Source organism: Podarcis vaucheri (assembly GCF_965113315.1).
Source record: "Podarcis vaucheri genome assembly, chromosome: 1".
NCBI lineage: Eukaryota > Metazoa > Chordata > Lepidosauria > Squamata > Lacertidae > Podarcis > Podarcis vaucheri.
Window position 1 is genome coordinate 69,486,365 of NC_138759.1, and position 20,019 is coordinate 69,506,383.

At 41.5% G+C, this 20,019-nt stretch overlaps 1 protein-coding gene across 12 annotated transcripts in view; it reads right to left on the reverse strand.

Annotated features, from left to right (window-relative positions):
* Window positions 1-20,019, reverse strand: part of TEAD1 (TEA domain transcription factor 1) — a 179,878-nt gene that overhangs the window by 112,471 nt on the left and 47,388 nt on the right. For all 12 annotated transcript variants that reach the window (XM_082194452.1, XM_082194448.1, XM_082194451.1 and 9 more), the window contains one exon: window positions 917-1,170. In XM_082194452.1, the coding sequence (XP_082050578.1) occupies window positions 917-1,064 (148 nt within the window). In that variant the 5' untranslated portion in view covers window positions 1,065-1,170. The remainder of the gene's footprint in view (window positions 1-916; window positions 1,171-20,019) is intronic.

The following is a 20,019-nucleotide window of genomic DNA, read 5'->3' on the forward strand; positions in this document are numbered from 1 at the left end:
CGGGACTCTGCAGTCAGCAATATTTTCTGAAAGGGAAGGGACTGAAGGAAAGGGAAAAGAAGCTTAAGTCTCCAAAGTCAAGAGATTAGCTGGAGCAACTCGGAAAGAACAAAAAGTAAAAACAACTTATCCCCTAGCTGGGATAAACATCAAATATATGTACGAAATACTGTCAGCACAACTGATAATCTATGGCAGCCCAACTTGGAAGAAAAGACTCTATGGTGCCTTAACTGAAACGATGGTGGAAGTTAGTGAACTTACAATAAACTGTATACAATAAAAGTGCTTTATCTACCCTTGAGCTCTTACAAATGCATTGCCAAATACAAGTTCAAGTTGGATTACATTTTTTAATGTGATGTATGTATTTTCAATACAAACAAGGACACCACCTTATGAATTAATATTTCATGTTTCTTTTAAACACACAAAACTATCTGAAGGTATTTAAAGCTTTTGATGAAACCTTCAAGATTAATATAAAGAAGCAATTTATCAGTTCTAAAAATCCTGTAATAGACACTTCCATAGAATTCTCAGCTCCATCAGGAAAAAGGAGAAAAAGCAAAACAATGCACACAAGTTTGATCTAATGCACATTATGTAATATTTATAGTTTCTTTACAGCTCTGAATGGGCTTAGATTTTGCCACGCTTTTACAACAGATCAAACTACCACAACAGGAGTTCCTTCTCCTTTTTAAAATTATTGGTCAGTGCGGTCATTCTCCCTTCTGTTGCGTCCTGATATAAAGCAGCAACGAAATGCCACTAATTTCATTAGCTCGCCCAATAATGATGGCTAGCACTTGCTTATTTCTTAAGAAGGTGGCCCTTTAATCTGTGCACATGAACAACTTTACAATAATATTTATTGAATTGTTATCAAAATGGCTGGATCTATATGACTTACCATACATTTTGCCTTCATCAGACAATATGATTTTCCTCCTCCCACAAGGGGGATATATAGCTAGTGCCTCCTGAAAGCTCTGCTCAATATCTGGGCTCCAGACACCTTCTGCGTCATTGTCAATTGGTTTATCTGCAGAATCACTCATTCTTTCAATGTCTTCGGCAGGGCTCTCGCTGCCGCTCCAGCTGCTGGGCTCAATGGTGATGGCTGGGTTCTCCAAGCCTTAGCCTGGAAGCTTTAAGAGAATAAATCTAAAAAGGGGGAAACAGCAAAGACAAGAGTTTTAGGTTAATTTTCCTTGACTAGTTTTAGTAACCAGTACAACAGAGCCACAAAATGTTATTACAGAATTTGAAGACTGAGAACTAATGGAAAATAAGCCTCAAGGTCTATTTCTCTGTGGAACCAGACTGAAATTGGCCAGTTTACCTTTGTCTGTATCTAACAAATAAATGGGTTAGAATATTTCATGGTGTATCTAATCTCACAGCAAGTGTAATATATTTATTACAAGACTGGAAGTTTGGAACAAATATGTTGGTTCCACTGACTTCATCCGAACAATAACTATAAGGGTTTCTAGAAGCTAAAGACTACATCTAAGGAAACTGTTCTATTTAAAAATGGCCATTATGCTATTTTAATTCACCTCAGGAGTTCTGGCACAGATGGAAAATCAGCACACTTCCCTTACTTGACCTATATGCATGGCACAGTTCGTGCCCGAAGAAGAAAAGGTGGCCAAGAGTTTAAAAATAAATGACACCTAAAGGAAAGGGTAACCAGGCCAGATTTTACACCTGTTTCAGAAAAGTGTTGGATATAGAAAAAAGTTTTTTGGGGGGTTTTAAAATCTCACTTCCAGATGTGGAATCAAAGTAATAAGAAATAATCTAATATGACAGCACCTGCTAACTCCATTCCACTCATAGATAACATCAATGTTTCTCTTATATTTGTGGGAGATGTACTGCTGATATGAAGGTGTGCTCTAGGCAAAAGACTGTGGTATCAGGCTGAGTTTTTCACAGTGGTAAGCCCACTAAGGATGGTGAAGGAAGCACCAGGAATTAATTTGCCTCAACCTGTCAAAGCATAGCTGAATATCATTAAGGACAAAATGTACACTAGTGGACAAAGACTGGGTTAAAAGAAAAACCAACCTCCAAAAAACATTTGCTTCAATTTAAGCTTCCTTTAAAAAAATAATAATCCAGATGTCAGTACTAAGAGGTTTCTTCTTTTTCCCCCAAAATAATAGGTAAATTGAGGAAAAATATGAGAGAAAGAAAGTTCTGATTGAAGAAACTAATTTCTTTTGGAATCTTTTCATTCTATGAACTCAAGAGACTCATCAGGCATAAGGACCGTAAGCAAAAATCAGATATTGAAATATGTGTTTCCAGGATTGTACTTTCTCAGATGGATATTATACAAAGGAGGTGAGAACTTACTATGTTAGTATGGAACAAGCTGTTAGGGTTCTTTGAGCCACTGCATCTACACAAGTCACAGGGATCACATGAACAAACACCCCTGCACAGACGAACTATATACTTCTGGCCCACCACATGGAAATCCATTCTCATGAACTTTTAGCAAATTCCACACAGAAATTCCACTTGTCTGTGAATACTGACTGAATACTGTTTAAAATTGTTTACAGCTGTTTTTAATTTCTGTATGGGTTTTGTTGTTGTTTGTTTGTTTTTATTGAAGGAATTCTGAGGCCTAAGCCTTGTACTGTGCTAGCTTGAGTATAAAGAAATTATTTGGGAAAGCAAAATTTTGAAATTATATTACTTTTGCTACACATACTGGCAAACTTTCTAGGTTCAAAATTTTTTATGGAAAAAAAGGGTATCTAAAATATTTACTTTTACTTGACCATCCCAATACAAATCCCAAGCGCACACACAGGGATATTGATATACCAAACATTGGCGTGTGTACACACACACAGGCATGCATGTGTATGTGCTGCACTTAAGTAAACGCGAGCAAACACCACACTCAAACATACATCTAGCTGGATGGCTTCACTGGTTATGGACAAGATCTGCTTTGAATTGGTAGCAGATCGCTGAAAGTTTTAAAACCGATATAAATCTGTCAAATATCTCACTGTTCAAAATCAACTTTTCCAGGGCAGCTAACATCTCCAGTCTCTGCCTTGTGTTGCCTTGGCCTTTTCCGCAGGCACAAGAGGTTGCAAGCAGAGACATGCCTACTTCAGAGCAGACAGATATACCTGCACCCCTTTCTTTACAGAGAATATGGTGCTCTCACTTCCACCTGCCACCATAGTAACTGTTAACTACAGTGGCTGTTATTTGTTGATAACGATCAGTGATTGAGCAATTCCCAATTTTTTGCAAGGTCTTTGCATTTTTTACAATCCTCCCTTCAACAAGAACAGGAGATGACTTTGCCATCTGCATCATCTTTGTTTTGTCTTCAGTACATTTGGGGAAATGAAAATCATTTTAATAATCTGGATTAATTCTTTGAAAATCCAATAAAGTAAGGCAAAGCAGCTTCCAAGAGCCACATTGTTGCTTATACTTCTCAGCTTCTTTAGGTTCTTTTCCTACAGATCACTGTCAAATTTGGAGCATCATTCACAATCAGACTCATTTGTGAAGGAAAACAATTTTTTTGTTAAAAATAATAATCCTCAAGTACAAATATATTAGAATTCGTATGTGAGTTGGGTCATCAAAAATACATGGTGTGTCTAATTGTAAATATTGCTTATTTAACCTTTTTTAAAATAAATGCAGAGTTGTAAGTCAAGCAATTTGCTTTATGTTCTCAGATTTCTCAGTGGAGAAAGCATTTGGTTCAGTTGATATACAGCTTCAATATACACAAATCAACATGTTTTATTGTCTGACCTTATCACTAAATGATGCATTCAATATCCAACACAGAAGCCTATTTCTACAAATGCACTCTCATTAATAACACTCTGCACACATGCAAAACCTGTTTGCAAATAACCACGGCAAACAAGAATGGCCAGCCTTTGAACAAATTCAGAAAATCAGTATGTAATTATCCAACTGAGCCCAATTAGTGATATAAAATTATTTAGCATCTGTATTTGAGAAAGAAAACACAAGAATGCATTATAAAAAGGTAGCGCTGAACCTTTTATTAAAAAAACCAATTTACTACATATGGAGCAATTTATCATTTACATTTCAAGTCTGTGATTTTGTTAAGATTCCTCAGGCAGTTCAACCCACTGACTTTTGAAATATGCAAGGTAGCAACCCATGTCAGGAAGACCCCAATGGATGGAGCCTACTGCAGCAGATGCAATTTTCCTCCCTGTCAACTGGATAAAGAAAGTCAGGTTGTGAGCAAGTGATTCTACAACAACAGAATCACCCTAGTATATGGTTTTACCATGAAAGAAATCTCAATAAATATACAGGTAGCTTGTGGTTGCCTTTTGAGAATTTGCGATTGCAGTAGAGTTGCACTACGTATCTGTTTAAAAAGAGTGCCTAGTAAAAACATAAATTTCGTTCCAAAAAAAAGCAAAAAACAAAACAAAAACTCCACACCATTTACTTCCTTTTTGCACAGTTAGAAAAGGAGAAGTAAAAAATAATGAATCTAATTAACTGAGAAGATTTCCTCTTTCTGTCTTAATCCCTACTACTTGCTGAAAGAATGATGCCGCTGGAAAAACCACAAATCTAAGCAATGGTGTGGTGTAGTGATAAAGAGCATGAGCAAATTTGTATACCCTTAATTCAAATTTCACTTGAGTCCCCCAGGTGTAATTTGGGCAGTCTGCCTCTGGATACTGGTGGCTGGAGAACAAGAGTGCTCTCAAGTTCATACCCTACTTGTAGACATCTATCTGGCCACTGTGAGAACAGAATGCAGGATTAGACAGACCTTTGATCTGATCCAGCAGAGCTACTCTTGCGTTGTAGTCTTAGCATTCCCCAACGCTAAAGTGAAGTCTTGTTCCCACAGTTTAGCTGACCACTTCCAAGTTTGATCCTAGCCAACTCTATTAAATCATGTCCAATACCAACACTGCACTCTCTTTGGCAATTTCTTCTTTAGCAAAGTTAAGGCGTGAAAATAAAGGATCCAACAATAAATTCTACTCGGAAATTTCCTTTTATAGTGTTCTCAACCATCTTCCCATAGTCTTTGGCTTGAGTGCATGTCCACCCTGTCCAAAAAAATAAAAAGTCTCCTTTACTACTCCATAGACTCATAGAACTGTAGAGTTGGAAGGAACCACAAGAGTCATTCTAGTCTAACGCCCTGCCAGGGGTGCCATCTATCCCTTAGGACTGTGGGTGCCTGCCAACGCAATTCTGATGTGTGACATTACACGCCTGTTGCGGTGGCCAGCAGCTCCTCCTCTCCACTGCCAGTGAGGCACTGTGTTCTGGTGGAGTTGGAGGTGGAGGCAGAGTCTGTCTGCCTCTATTTCTGAGCTCCTCCCTGAGGAAAAAGTTGCCTCACTAGCTAGCTGTTTCTCTGTCAGAGGCATCACAGCTGCCACCTGCTGGCTTTTCTCATTGACTTTGTGGGTGCCCCACAATTATATTATTGTGGGTGCCCAAGAACCCACACACACACCCCGGAGTTGGCTCCTATGCCCCCTACAGTGCAGGAATCTTTTGCCCAATGTGGGGCTTGAACCCACAAGCCCGGAGATTAAGAGCCTCATGCTCTACCGATTGGGCTAACACAATCCGATCTTATTTTTTAAAGCCGTAACTTTTATAATTGCATATGATTTCACACAATTACTTTTTAATTCATCACCTTATTCATTAAAATAATCTGAAACAGCAAGGACCATGATTACCAGAAGTAAATCGTGGCTTAATGTCAGGTTATTAATTAAAATAATATGAAATTAAAAAGAGCTCTGATTTCTAGATGTTGCCCTGGCATTTGAACTAGTGCCACTGCAAAGTTTGGTTTCCATATTAGCCTGCACTAGACAACAGTGTTCTTGCTAACCTGTTCCTTACAAACACACTCAGCCTCCCCACCACGGTGCTATTAAGGATAAAACCTAAGGCCTCAGGTTTTTTTGTCCTGTTTGCCTAATTCCAGCATATCTGGCTCACTGCCCACTTACTTGCTTTTAAATGGGGGGGGGGGCTAGTTCTGCATTTAAGACATATTTTCTACTTGACTGTAAAAACTCAGGCAAATTGCAAGTCACGACACAGCAAAAGTACAGCAGAACTCTTCTGCTGGAATAGTTGTGTGCTAAGTTTTGCAAAGAAAATAAGTCTTTCAAAAAGTATCCCATCACATGATCATTTCATGTGCAGCATAATTACCTAGTTCATGAGAAACAGTTTTAGAGCTGTGCTAAATTTTCACATTCATCTACATGGCAAAAAATGGGGCTCTCAATGAGTGTGAAAGGTCCTTTGAAGAAAACTCTCAGTAGACTTGTGCTTTTCTGTGCCTTTTTGTGTAGCTTTGACATACTACTGCATTAGAGCACAATTGTAACCACATCTACTCAGAAGTAAGTCCAATTGAATTCAATGGGGCCCATTCCCAGGTAAGTGGAGCTGGGATTTCAGCCCAAATTCTATTTTGGGGCTTCTTTCTTTGCTATGTAATACCAGCCAACAGGGATCATGCAGTGAATGTGATGATACCTCAATGCCGTGTAGACACCTAGATTTGGCAACATGACTACATAAGTGAGGACAAAGTCCTCAAATTGCCCAGAGTCTGAAAGGGAAGGAGGGAATACATAGTGACTGTAAAGGCCATCAGGCCAGCATGGCTTTCTGGGTGGGCAAACTCAAGAGTGTTTTTCAAAGGGAGCAAAAGGGGGTAATGAAAAGTGCCCTTCTGTTATTGTTCAGTGCTAAATCTTGATATACTGGTTTGTTTGTTTTTTTAAAAAAGACAACTACAAAGCACAGCGAAGTGATTGTGTAGTTTTCGAAGGTCCTTGCTCAAATAAGACTTGCAGCCCTTGCATTAACTCTCTCCTCCAACATTGCAATTAGAGGTGGCCTACATCTATACTAGGGACATGGGTGGCGCTGTGCTCTAAGCCACAGAGCCTAGGGCTTGCCGATCAGAAGGTTGGCAGTTTGAATCCCCGTGACGGGGTGAGCTCCCATTGCTCGGTCCCTGCTCCTCCAACCTAGCAGTTCGAAAGCGCGTCAAAGTGCAAGTAGATAAATAGGTACCGATCCGGCGGGAAGGGGAACGCCGTTTCCGTGCGCTGCTCTGGTTCACCAGAAGCAGCTTTGTCATGCTGGCCACATGACCCGGAACCTGTACGCCGGCTCCCTCAGCCAATAAAGCGAGATGAGCGCCGCAACCCCAGAGTTGGTCACAACTGGACCTAATGGTCAGGGAACCCTTTACCTTTACATCTATACTAGAAACCTTTAATGTGAGTTTTTCAAACCAATGTCTTTGGCTGGTACCCCATTCCTAACCTCCACATTTCAAGTGTAGATCGTATTGTATGAAATATTTTAATAAATAAATATGGCCAATGGAACAGTGACCAAGTCAGTAAAAGAATGCCAAAATTCATTAGGAAGGCAGCTTTGGAAGGGCAAAATTGAAACATACAGGGGTTCTGGAAAACATAGTCACCAAGCTAAGGTAACACAGTGGTGTGGCATATCCTTCATTCATTCTCCGCTTACCTAAGTAAAAAGGAAGTTACAGGTCTGCAATGGGCCCTTATAACTGAAACACATGGTTTCAGACTGGGTGGGATTTAACAGGAAAAGCTAATCTACTGTTGCAGACAGTACCTGAATCTCAGCTGCAGGGAATTGCAAGTGGGGAGAGTGCCCCCTTGCTCAGGCCCAGCTTCCAGACTTCCCACAGGCATCTAGTGGGCCACTATGAGAACCAGATGCTGGCCCAGATGGGCCTGATCCCACAGATCTCTTTTTGTGTTTTTAGATGCAGAAATTTCCTCTATAGAAATGTTTAACCATATAGGGACAGAGTCCATTCTTCACAATTTTGCGCGTCTGAAGTTGCAGCCATGAAACACCTGATTGTGGGTGGACCACTGCGTCCACATTCTATGTATGTTTACTAGAAAGTCAGCCCGAGTAAACCATCAGTGCCATTCATGGGTGCAAGTGTGTGCATGTGTACACACCAGCCCCCTACAACTGTCACCTTAACATTTGGCGTAATGCACCATAAAGCAATTTTTCATCCTCCAGTGCTGCTCTTTCCCCACTCCCATTTTCCATCATGGACCTATGTGCGGCTGCACATGTCCAAAAGCTGGGCAATGTCAGAGATTCAACTGGTGTTGCTGTTCCCAAAACATTCCCTGGCCGATTGCCATATGTTGCCATCCCAAACATGTGCACCGTTCTACATAGAGCCCTACCCACCTCCCTTGTGACTCCCCAAACCAGCCCTTTGCACTTGGAAATAGCATTCCCTTTTTGGGCACCTTTGACTGTCTTTTCTTCAGATTCTTCATATATGCCCCACAGGTACTAATGCAGCAGCTTATGCTTCTGCCTGCCTTGGAAAAATGAATGGCAAAAGCCTGCCCATTTTCATTAATGCCCATTGTACTTCTGCAATAGTGAGGAGCACAAATAGTAAGCAAGCACTGCCCACAAGCATCTTATCCAGTGTAGCTTCCTCATGTTGTGTTGTTATGTGCCCAAGTGGCGATATGCCCAAGGTGGGCCTGACATGAACAGCAGTCTTTGCTAAATTTGTGCATGGGTTCACCAAGGCCGAACCTGGGAATCTATTTTCAATCTTAGCATTCAACTCCAGAATATATGATCTAAGAATGTATTAAAGTGCCCTGAGCAGGTGCATTTCTTCTGCCAGCAAAGGACTGGGACAAGGGATTCACCCCAGAGGACAGGATCACACTTCAAAACGACCTTGACCGATTAGAGGACTGGGCCAAAACAAACAAGATGAACTTTAACAGGGAGAAATGTAAAGTATTGCACTTGGGCAAAAAAAATGAGAGGCACAAATACAAGATGGGTGGCACCTGGCTTGAGAGCAGTACATGTGAAAAGGATCTAGGAGTCTTGGTTGACCACAATCTTGACATGAGCCAACAGTGTGACGCGGCAGCTAAAAAAGCTAATGCAATTCTGGGCTGCATCAATAGGAGTATAGCATCTAGATCAAGGGAAGTAATAGTGCCACTGTATTCTGCTCTGGTCAGACCTCACCTGGAGTACTGTGTCCAGTTCTGGGCACCACAGTTCAAGAAGGACACTGACAAACTGGAACGTGTCCAGAGGAGGGCAACCAAAATGGTCAAAGGCCTGGGAACGATGCCTTATGAGGAACAGCTAAGGGAGCTGGGCATGTATAGCCTGGAGAAGAGGAGGTTAAGGGGTGATATGATAGCCATGTTCAAATATATAAAAGGATGTCATATAGAGGAGGGAGAAAGGTTGTTTTCTGCTGCTCCAGAGAAGCGGGCACGGAGCAATGGATCCAAACTACAAGAAAGAAGATTCCACCTAAACATTAGGAAGAATTTCCTGACAGTAAGAGCTGTTCGACAGTGGAATTTGCTGCCAAGGAGTGTGGTGGAGTCTCCTACTTTGGAGGTCTTTAAGCAGAGGCTTGACAACCATATGTCAGGAGTGATCTGATGGTGTTTCCTGCTTGGCAGGGGGTTGGACTCGATGGCCCTTGTGGTGTATTCCAACTCTATGATTCTATGATTCCAGATCTGAGGGTACTGTCCCCAAATAGAGTCAAGCCTTGGCATGCTTCTCTCTTTTTCTAGAAACAGAGCCCTGCCATGAGAAAGTTTTGCCTTGTGATGCAGACTAGGGAGATGGAATACAGTGGTACCTCGGATAATAATAATAATAATAATAATAATAATAATAATAATAATAATTATTATTATTAGTAGTAGTAGTAGTAGTACCCCGCCCATCTGGCTGGTTTCCCCAGCCACTCTGGACGGCTTCCATAGAAACCAAAAATACAGTAAAATATCACAGATTAAAAACTTCCCTGAACAGGGCTGCCTTAAGATGTCTTCTGAATGTCAGGTAATTGTTTATCGCTTTGACATTTGATGGGAGGGCGTTCCACAGGGCGGGCACCACTACCGAGAAGGCCCTCTGCCTGGTTCCCTGTAGCTTTGCTTCTCGCAATGAGGGAACCGCCAGAAGGCCCTCGGCGCTGGACCTCAGCGTCCAGGCAGAATGATGTTACAGACACTTCAGGTTACAGACTCCGCTAACCCAGAAATAGTGCTTCAGGTTAAGAACTTTGCTTCAGGATGGACTCCGCTAACCCAGAAATAGTGCTTCAGGTTAAGAACTTTGCTTCAGGATGAGAACAGGAATCGTGTAGTGGCAGAACAGCAGCAGTGGGAGGCCCCTTAACCTGGTACCTCAGGTTAAGAACAGTTTCAGGTTAAGAACGGACCTCCATAATAAATTAAGTTCTTAACCCGAGGTACCACTGTAGTTCCTGAGGGCCACAAGAAACATTTTGAATGAAACAAAAGGCTGCTTTTTGAGCAGGCAAGACCATAAGTAGACAGCCAGCAATAACACTCTAGCAAACAAAGGTACCACTTTCCCGGCACCTGGATAAGGCAAAGCACTTTGAGAAAACATCCTAGATTCTGGTATAATGCAGGAAAGGCAAAGGGAAAAGTGAAGAAAGGGCTTCATGTGGCAACCCAAACTGTGGTTTGCCTATACATCTGAAAGTTCAAGTTGTGATTTAGGTTCCAAATGATGGTGACCGCAAACTGGTTTGGCATGATGTCTGAACTGAACCTGAACCAAGGCACTCTGAGCTACATCTCCCTAGCAAAACAGGCAAACCAGACTGTGCTGGCAGCAGCTGTCTACAAATCCCACTCTACGTTTTGCACATGGGTGGGAAAAGCCTTCCGGCAGCAGGTGCAAAGAGGTGCGAGAGCCCAGCCTTGCACTTGATAGCTATATAAGCCTTCTGGCAGCCTGCCAACCATGTGGGTCAGCCATCCTTTGAACCTGCCAGCTGTATTCAATATTTCAAAAACAGGTTGCTACAACAGCCCTTTGGCTAGTTATTTATTTCCACAACAATGGATAACCAAGGCAGACCTCTAGACACCCTCATTAAAAAGTGCAGTTGGAGAAAAAAAGAATAGGCTCAACCCACATCCTCAAAAATCCTTTATAAGGATGGCAAAGAGGTGAGTTTTTCAACATGTGCAGAAGGTCAAATTTTCCCTCCCAGAAAACTAGAGAGAAATACCGTCTCACAGGAAACACCTTGCTCACACACAGTCCGCTCCTGGACGTGTAGTTTGGGTATCATTGCTGGCAATCGATTTGCCATTTCGTTCTTTCTGACTCTTTTTCTCTCAACCTTTGTTTCCCTTGTAGGAAGATGCACAGATTGTTAGGAGAAGAGATAAAGTCACTTTCCACCAGCGGCAGAAAAGTAGGATGTTGGCATCCTGCAGAGGTTAGGGATATCATCTTCATAGCTGGGTCTGTGTATTTATGATCTATGTGTTTATTATTTAATCAGCTACTTCCATCACTTATTTATATTGCCCCTCATGTTTCTTCCCCTCCCCCTGCCTTTACAAGAATGTGCTCCCATATCTACAGAACATCATGGAACCCATTTTCAGACATACTTCCACAGCGATAACAATGACAGGACACTGTAGATTCTGGCAACCCTACATGAAAATGCCCTCAGACTGTTAGCTCCTACAACTTGAATCACAGAGTCAAAGAACTGTAGAGTTGGAAGGGACCACGATGATCATCTAGTCTGACCCCCCTGCAGTGCAGGAATCTTTCACTCAACATGGGGCTCGAACCCACAATCCCGAGAATAAGAGTTTCATGCTTTACCAACTAAGCTATCCCTCAGGTTCCATTTGTTGTTGTACTGCTTTAAAAATATTTTAACTGTTTTAGCAGCATGTTTATAACCTGCCTTGAGACATATATCAAAGCTGTTTCATAAATTAATTCAATTACGAATTATAACACAGATCTACACAAACCCCTGCCTTGCAGAGACATCTTAAAAACCCGGCATTGTGGTGATCTTTAATTGCTATCCATTTTAAAACACATCCTACTCTATGACCAACAATGACATTTACCAAAACCAATATCATAGGTTATGTATTCAGCCTACATTTCCCTTGCAGTTATCGCTTGTCAGTGAAGCACCCTCTGTCACCAGTTCAGATTTATGTGGGCAGCCTTGTTTCATCTCCTCATTGCTTATGTAGTTTAGTCCTGTTTTTAAGGTATCAGTTTACTATAAAAATAACTCTGCTGGCATTCACCAGGATTGTGAAACCTTGGAGACTGAGATAGAGGAGACAACACAAAGCATACAAAATATGGTTGCAACAGAAAACAGCCAATAGGTGCCCAAAACAAATTTCTGCTAATAATAATTTTGTTTTTTTTTATTTCCTTTTATTTATGCCATCCTACTCTAAATATTCTGGGTTGCAATGTAATGTATGCCATTCATTCTTATGAGAATCTTGAAGTACATCCAACTGAGGCCTGAATTTTATTGGAAGCTTCTTCCCCACAGAGCTTCTCCTCAAGGCTGTGTCGTGAACATGAATCCTGCAAGCAACTGCACAGCTGATTCTCATCCTGCCCCTTTGGTTGCTGTATTCAGGCATGTACTACAGGCACACGATGTGCGATAGCACTAGAGAAAGTGGCACCCGTTTGCGTGACTGAACGAGAATTATAGAGGAAAAGAGCCTTGAGTGAGTTCACAATGACAGCCATCAATAGCTGCCGAATGATCACTCTGATGGAGGAATATGCACAACCATTTAAGTGGGCCAGCTTCCAGGCATCCAAGTGCCTTGGAGTGGCATGTGAAATTATAATCTGTTCTTCGGCAGTAAATATTGCCCAATACACCTGCACTGGCTAGAGCAGTCATAGCTAACCATTTGTGGCTTGAGGGCCACGTTGATGATTAGCCACCTCTCCAAGGGCCACATGCCAGCACAAGTCCACCTACACCCATGCATGTGTACAAACATTCAGACCACAGGGTGTGTAATTAGTGCCCCTGCCTCAGAGAATACTGGACAATTTAACAACCCCCCTGTCCAGCTATTGGTATGACCTAGTAAGCTGACTCCTATATTGCTATTGCTGTACCTCCCGTTATTTTTGTGAGAAACAGATATACTGTAAGCCCATTCAATCATATATCTTGTGGAGAGACCTTTTAAATGCTTTTGGTTGTCTTATACATGACTTAGGACACTGACAAACTGGAACGTGTCCAGAGGAGGGCAAGCAAAATGGTCAAAGGCCTGGAAACGATGCCTTATGAGGAACGGCTAAGGGAGCTGGGCATGTTTAGCCTGGAGAAGAGGAGGTTAAAGGGGTGATATGATAGCCATGTTCAAATATATAAAAGGATGTCATATAGAGGAGGGAGAAAGGTTGTTTTCTGCTGCTCCAGAGAAGCAGACACGGAGCAATGGATCCAAACTACAAGAAAGAAGATTCCACTTAAACATTAGGAAGAACTTCCTGACAGTAAGAGCTGTTCGACAGTGGAATTTGCTACCAAGGAGTGTGGTGGAGTCTCCTTCTTTGGAGGTCTTTAAGCAGAGGCTTGACAACCATATGTCAGGAGTGCTCTGATGGTGTTTCCTGCTTGGCAGGGAGTTGGACTCAATGGCCCTTGTGGTCTATTCCAATTCTATGATTCTATGATTCTATGATTCTATGATTCTATGACTTACATTTGGGCACTTCATTTATATCCCAAATGCACATGCATGTATTGAAAAACCATGATATTCAATGGCCCTTGGCTACTACTGCTCAGCTGCTTAAGCAGATGCTAGAATGTTATTTTATGAACACATCTTTTGTTCGCTGTTTAAGACTTCACACTCCCACACACTTTAAAAGTAGGCCTTTTTTTAAAAAAAGGTTCTTGCACATCTGCAGCTACCACTGAAAGTAGCAGACAATGAAAAACCTGGCCTAAGATCAAACTGATATCCAAAATTATTCCCACATTGGAGGCAAACTGCAACCCTTGCTTAAACCCAATTTTACAATACAATGATCAGTTATTTCCATTCAGTACTCTCTTCCTTATTATTTGAGATTGTGCAGTTACTGTGCCAATCCACAGCACTATACTGCACTGGAACTCTTAATGGAAACATGTGTTATATGTACAAGCATACTACTGGGAAAAGGGATTTGATTTTACAAACTCAAGTGTGTGATTTTTTAAAAAATAAAACCTTTTTTTATACCTTGATGATTTGGCATCCACTATGGACCAGTAAATGCTTAATCTCAGCATCCTCCTCCCAGAAAGCTGCCTTTAGATTTTTAAGGAGTTTAGGCTTTTACAGTTGGCTCAGTATGGTTACGACGAGAGTGATTTGTATCACGAAGTTTCCCAGGCCTGCTTTAAAGACTTTGCGGAGGCCCCTAAAATTCTGCTGGTCTTTTCTGTCTCTCATGAGATTTCTAACTAAGTATCTTGATACAGCCCCATTACTATCAACATATTATGAATTTGTCACAATTAATTCTTGTAACTCTCATGGAACTAGTTCTATAATAGCCAGTATCCAGTATACTCACTATAATATTAGGTTTCATTATGAAATAATACTATCTTGGGCATTTTGGCATTTGAACAGCTCAAATAATCTGGCTTTTGGCCATTTTCTTTTGGTGTCCACCCTTATGTGGGTGAAGTGCTTTTTTTTTTACGCTGTTGGGGGATTTTTGCAGATTAACACTTTTAATTTGTTTTGTTGTTTATATATTTTGTATTAGACTCCTTATGTGTGAAGTGATTCAAAAACTGAATGAATTACACTGAACTGAATTTTTCATCAATGACTTTCTCACCCATGAACTCAGGCACACAAACCTAACCTTAGAAACACAAGTTCTACAATCAACTACTATTAATATAAACTGGGCGGGGGAGAGGGAGAGACGTTAGGAAATGCTGTTTCCAGCCATTTTGCCTTCATATCCTGGTCTATGACCCCGTTGGGAGTTTCAATTGATTTTCCACACCAGGTGCTTCTTGCATAAAAATGAAACATTTTTAAAAATCCAGCTTATTTCTACTGTATAAATTACCATTTAGAATTGATGATCTGTTCCTTCAATTCCATGAGCTTTGCCGCATCTAGGTATATTATTATTTCAGTGTTTCCTACTGTATCCTTAAGGTGCTCCGAGTACCTTAATTGAAATTGTAGGGTTTTTAAAATGTATTTTAAATTGTCGTAACCCTCTCTGGGACCTTTGGCTGGGTAATAAAATAAGATAAAATATAATAATTCTTCAGATAAAATACAAACACGGTACAATAACATTTTATTCACCTGCTTTTAAAATTAGATATCAGAATAAATGTGACGTGAATAATGACAAGGAATTTTTAAATGATGGCACACTGATCTGGTTCAGCCAAAATGTTAAACTATAGTTTAATCTGGCATGCATGACCCTTCAAGTTTGTGCATTCTGCCCTTCCCTCCTCTGGTGTGGCTTTTGTTTCTGTTATCAATCCATTATCATTTTGCCTCAGGGCCCAAAACTGTATTTAAACTTAGCTGTGGTTCAGGGAAACACACACCAGAACCATAAACCACGTTTTGAAGTTGGTTGGTTTTCTTAAACCATAGCTAAGACTCTGATGATGATTTATTACCCTCCCTTCACCCTAAGGTTCCAGGGCAGGTTACAATTTAAAATAAAACATTGAAACAGTTTAAAACAAATAGTGTGGGTCCTCTATATCTGTATCTATCTATCTATCTATCATCTATCTATCTATCTATCTATCATCTATCTATCTATCTATCATCTACACACAGAGAGCAAACTGAGTTGGTGGAGTGCCATTAAAAATTGAGGGAAGCGAAAATGCATGACCCTATAGCTCATCATGTAGCACTAAACCACATGCTAATACTGTTTCTGACTAAGGTCACTGGGTAACTACAATCTTACATTCAGAGACCAGCCAAGATAAAACAGGCTAAGTGTAGCTTCGTTTAACACAGCCTCCATTATGCCTCTGAGTTCTAGCTGATAGGATGCAATGGTGGGTGAAGACTATCGCCTTCATGCCCTGCTTGTGGGAAATGGTGGCTGGTTGGCCACTGTGGGAAACAAGATGGACCCTTTGGTTAGTTCAAGCACAGCTCTTCTTATTTCCTGAGGGATCACCTCATAGCATTCTTGTAACAAGACCCACCACCACAGGGCAACTGACTGTCTTGCCCTCAGGCAATAAGCTATTGTCATGTGGTTGCGTTGTAGGCATGCCGTGAGATAAACCATCAGAAAAGAACCCCACTTGAGATGCTTGCATCTAAGAAGCAGGTTGGTGTGAGTGACAGGGCTGGTAAAAAATGAGGAATAATCAATAAAGTGAACTAGTTTTACAACATAACCATCCTGGCTCCTATCTAACTGAAACAGAGGCTGTTGCTTGGAAATAAGATAGAGGTGTTTATTCCAGGAAGTGACAGAATAGGCTCGGCAGCAGACACAACTAGCAGGAGACTGAATTCAGGGAAATGTCAAAGATGCGGGATCTCCTTCCTTGGAGGTTTTTAAGCAGAGGTTGGATGGCCATCTGCCATGGATGCTTGAGTTGAGATTCCTGCATTGCAGGCGGCTGGACTGGAGGGGGCCCTTCCAACTCTACAATCCTATGGTTCTCTGTCCCAACAACTTTTCCTGCCCCTCCCACCAAGATGCACTCACTCATGAGACTCTTCTGCCTTGTGGGGAAATTGAGGTGTAGGGGCGGGTGCATCTGCTCCCATCAAGCCTGGTTCTAGGTGACAAGACTGCAACCTTCTGCCCAGGCACCAGAGTAAAACCTTCTCCAGACTCCACTGGGGCTTCTTGCTCCACAGGAAGGTCAGAGGAGGAAGCCAGCATCCTTGATCCCCCTTCGAAAGCGACTGACATGGAGGGGTTAAGGGGAGATTCCCACCTCCTCCAGCCCTTTCTTCCCCCATCAGAACCTGCCAACCTAAACCCAATCCCAGAAGCACTGGGGGGCTAGTGACATTAATGATTATTAATGGACTCTTGGGAACATCTGACATTGTCCTTTTCAAACAATCTTCTCTTTTAAAAAAACAAACTCCTACATCTTCTGCTGATTGAATAGGCATGCAAACATTCACAGGCAAACGCAGATCCAAACTCCATTAGTTGGCTGTGTTTTTTCATGGAGTTTTTGGCTGAAGCAACTTTGGCACAGGATTTAAAACTATTTTTGGAAGCTTTGAAAAACATCCCAGGCCTCTGCTTTTTATTATTTAACACACAATATCTTTCTTTCTATATATCAAGACAATGCTATCCACTCAAGTCCAACTAACTTTCACGTTACTGCAGGGCAAAAAAGAAATCATGATTGAGTACAGCTGGGGGGGGGGGTCTTCAGAGAGCCTTGGTGCATTCAGAATAATTGAAGCCTTCCAGTTTCAAATCCCCAAGATTCTTATGGAGAGGTAAACCTTTTAAAGCAAGTTCAAACTGCAGATTATTTTCTGCCTCTAAACATATCCTATAAGGGCTAAGGCAAGTTAATGGGATTCTCTGAGACTACTGCAAGCCTTAAGACCCAAGGAGCTCTTAAGAACCGTCATTTAGTGTATACCTAAAAACATCATGTGGGATGTGGCCCCAAGGAACTGTACTATGTGACTAGCATCCGATGCCAAGTCATGAAACATTGTCTGGTCCCATGCATGCTTACATGGGAATACGTCCAACTTGATTTCAGTTGAGACTTAGTTCCAGGCTTAGTTTGCAATATGTGAAATCATTACGGACTGGTCACAAACACAAAAAGAAAGGCTTTTTTATCACCATCATCACCATCATCATTGTTATTATTTCACTTTATTATCTGCCCTTCACCATCAGGCCCAGGGTAGGCTAAAACAATTTAAAATTCAGTATTAAAATGGTGTTTTAAGCTGTTTCTATTTCAGCTGTAAACTGCCTTGAGTCCCTGTCAGGGAAAAAGATGGGATATAAATAATGACGGTGGTGATGGTGATGATTAGAAGCAGCATGTCTCTGAATACTGGCCACTGAGGAACAACAGCAGGAGAGGGCTATTGCTCTCATGTCCTGCTTGTGGACTTCCCAGAAGCATCTGATTGGCTACCAAAGGAAACAGAATGCTGGACCTGCAAAGGCCCTAGGCCTGATCCAATTGAGTTCTTGTGTTCCCTACGGCACTATTGTCACAGAAAGAATGCTGCAGAGCTATCCCAGTTCCCAGGCAGCTGGATCAGAATGGGTAACCAAGGAAGCTTCACTTTTTGTGGCAGAGAAACAACTAAGCAGAAGAAGAGAAATATTATGAAGGGGTATTGTGGACCAAGTGACTGCAGAATAATTATTGACAAACTTTCTTTGATCTATCAGGAAATTGGAAAGATCTGCAGCAAATTGGTACCATAACACACTTTCCTTAAGCCTATAAATCTGGATAAGGTAAAAGGAACCAAGTATTGGGGTGGGTGGAAAACGAAGTCTAACACACTGGAGCTGTTCTTTTAAACTTAATTATAGGGTTTCTGAGGAGTTGCAGATTCAAACTTGACTAGTGTTCAAATGCATCCATCAAGTCCCAACTACACACATAAACCCACCAAAATATATATTACCCTGGCTTATAAATCAATACAGAAATTTGACTTCCTTGAACTTTTCAGGCCAATAGTTAATGATTATAAAAGCATATTGCACTCCTCACCAATCTGGCATCATCCAGATGTTCTGGACTACAACTCTCATCAGTCATGGCCAATGCAGCTGTATAAGGCTGCATATACGTGCATTTGGATTTTTTAAAAAATAGTGGCAGAGTTTAATTTTTTTCCTTACACGGAGGAAACCATCTGGTGAATATATTATACCTGTCTAGACTTTTCCAACTTAGGCACTAATTGTATGATAAAATATTAACATACTTAGTAAAGTAACCAGTTTAAGCCCTGGCATTCTTCTGGAAATGTATACTGTCAAGGATGTTAAAGTGCCCCAAACAGGTGTGCTTTTATTGTTAGTCAGATCTTGCCAGAGTACAAACCTAGAGACACAGACAGGCCTTTTTTGGGTTCCAACTCTTTGTCACACTCTAACATTATCAATGATTGGAACAGAAGGTCCTCCTATCCAGATGGAACAGGCTCGGTCACTTAACTTCTGTGGAACAAAAGAAATGGCTTCAATCAACCTGCTCTCTCCAAGAAACAGGAAGCACCTTTAGCTTTCCACCCTAACTCTAAGTAAAACACTACGTTTGGGGACACCATTGTAATAGGGACAAAACTTGTCCCTTCTTCCATACCAGACATTGGGTGGCCAGTGGCCAGAGAACAATACAGAAAAGCAATGCAATAGAAAAGCGATGCATCTCCCATAGTTTCCAGAGTACACAGATCTCTCTGTTCCTCTGACACGTACATGTACAATAACAGTAATAGAGAATGGCAGTGAGATAGTGCCATTCCCTCACTACCACCAAGTCTTGACAAAATTGGGACGCGGGGAATTAATTCACAAACAACTGCTGGATTCCACTCAGGAAAAGAAAGAGGATGAATGCTTGCTTCTATTTGTGGAATATATATATATTTTATTACAGTAGCCTGGTTCTCACGACAAAGGGCTTTGAATTATGGCTTACTACAGGGATGAGGAGATGGGTCAAGCCAGCAGGCCAAAGGCTTATCTTCCCCACTCCCACGGGCTAAGTATGACAGGTGGGTAAGGCAGCCGACCTTTCAGTCACTTGACATCACAACGACATCTGCTGGCCTGTTTCACAGCACTTTGCAAGCCCCACTTATCAGCTGATCATCAGTGCTTTCAAAGCTTGCAAGCCCACTTTCAACCCAGTCACATCTTTACCTGACCAGCACCTGGTGTCATGTGACTTCAGATGCAGGGCAAGTGGGAGTGTCTGGGCCTTAAAGGCTTCGCAAGCCAAACATGGGGCAGGGGACCTGGCCGGCCTAATTACCGTATTTTTTGCTCTATAAG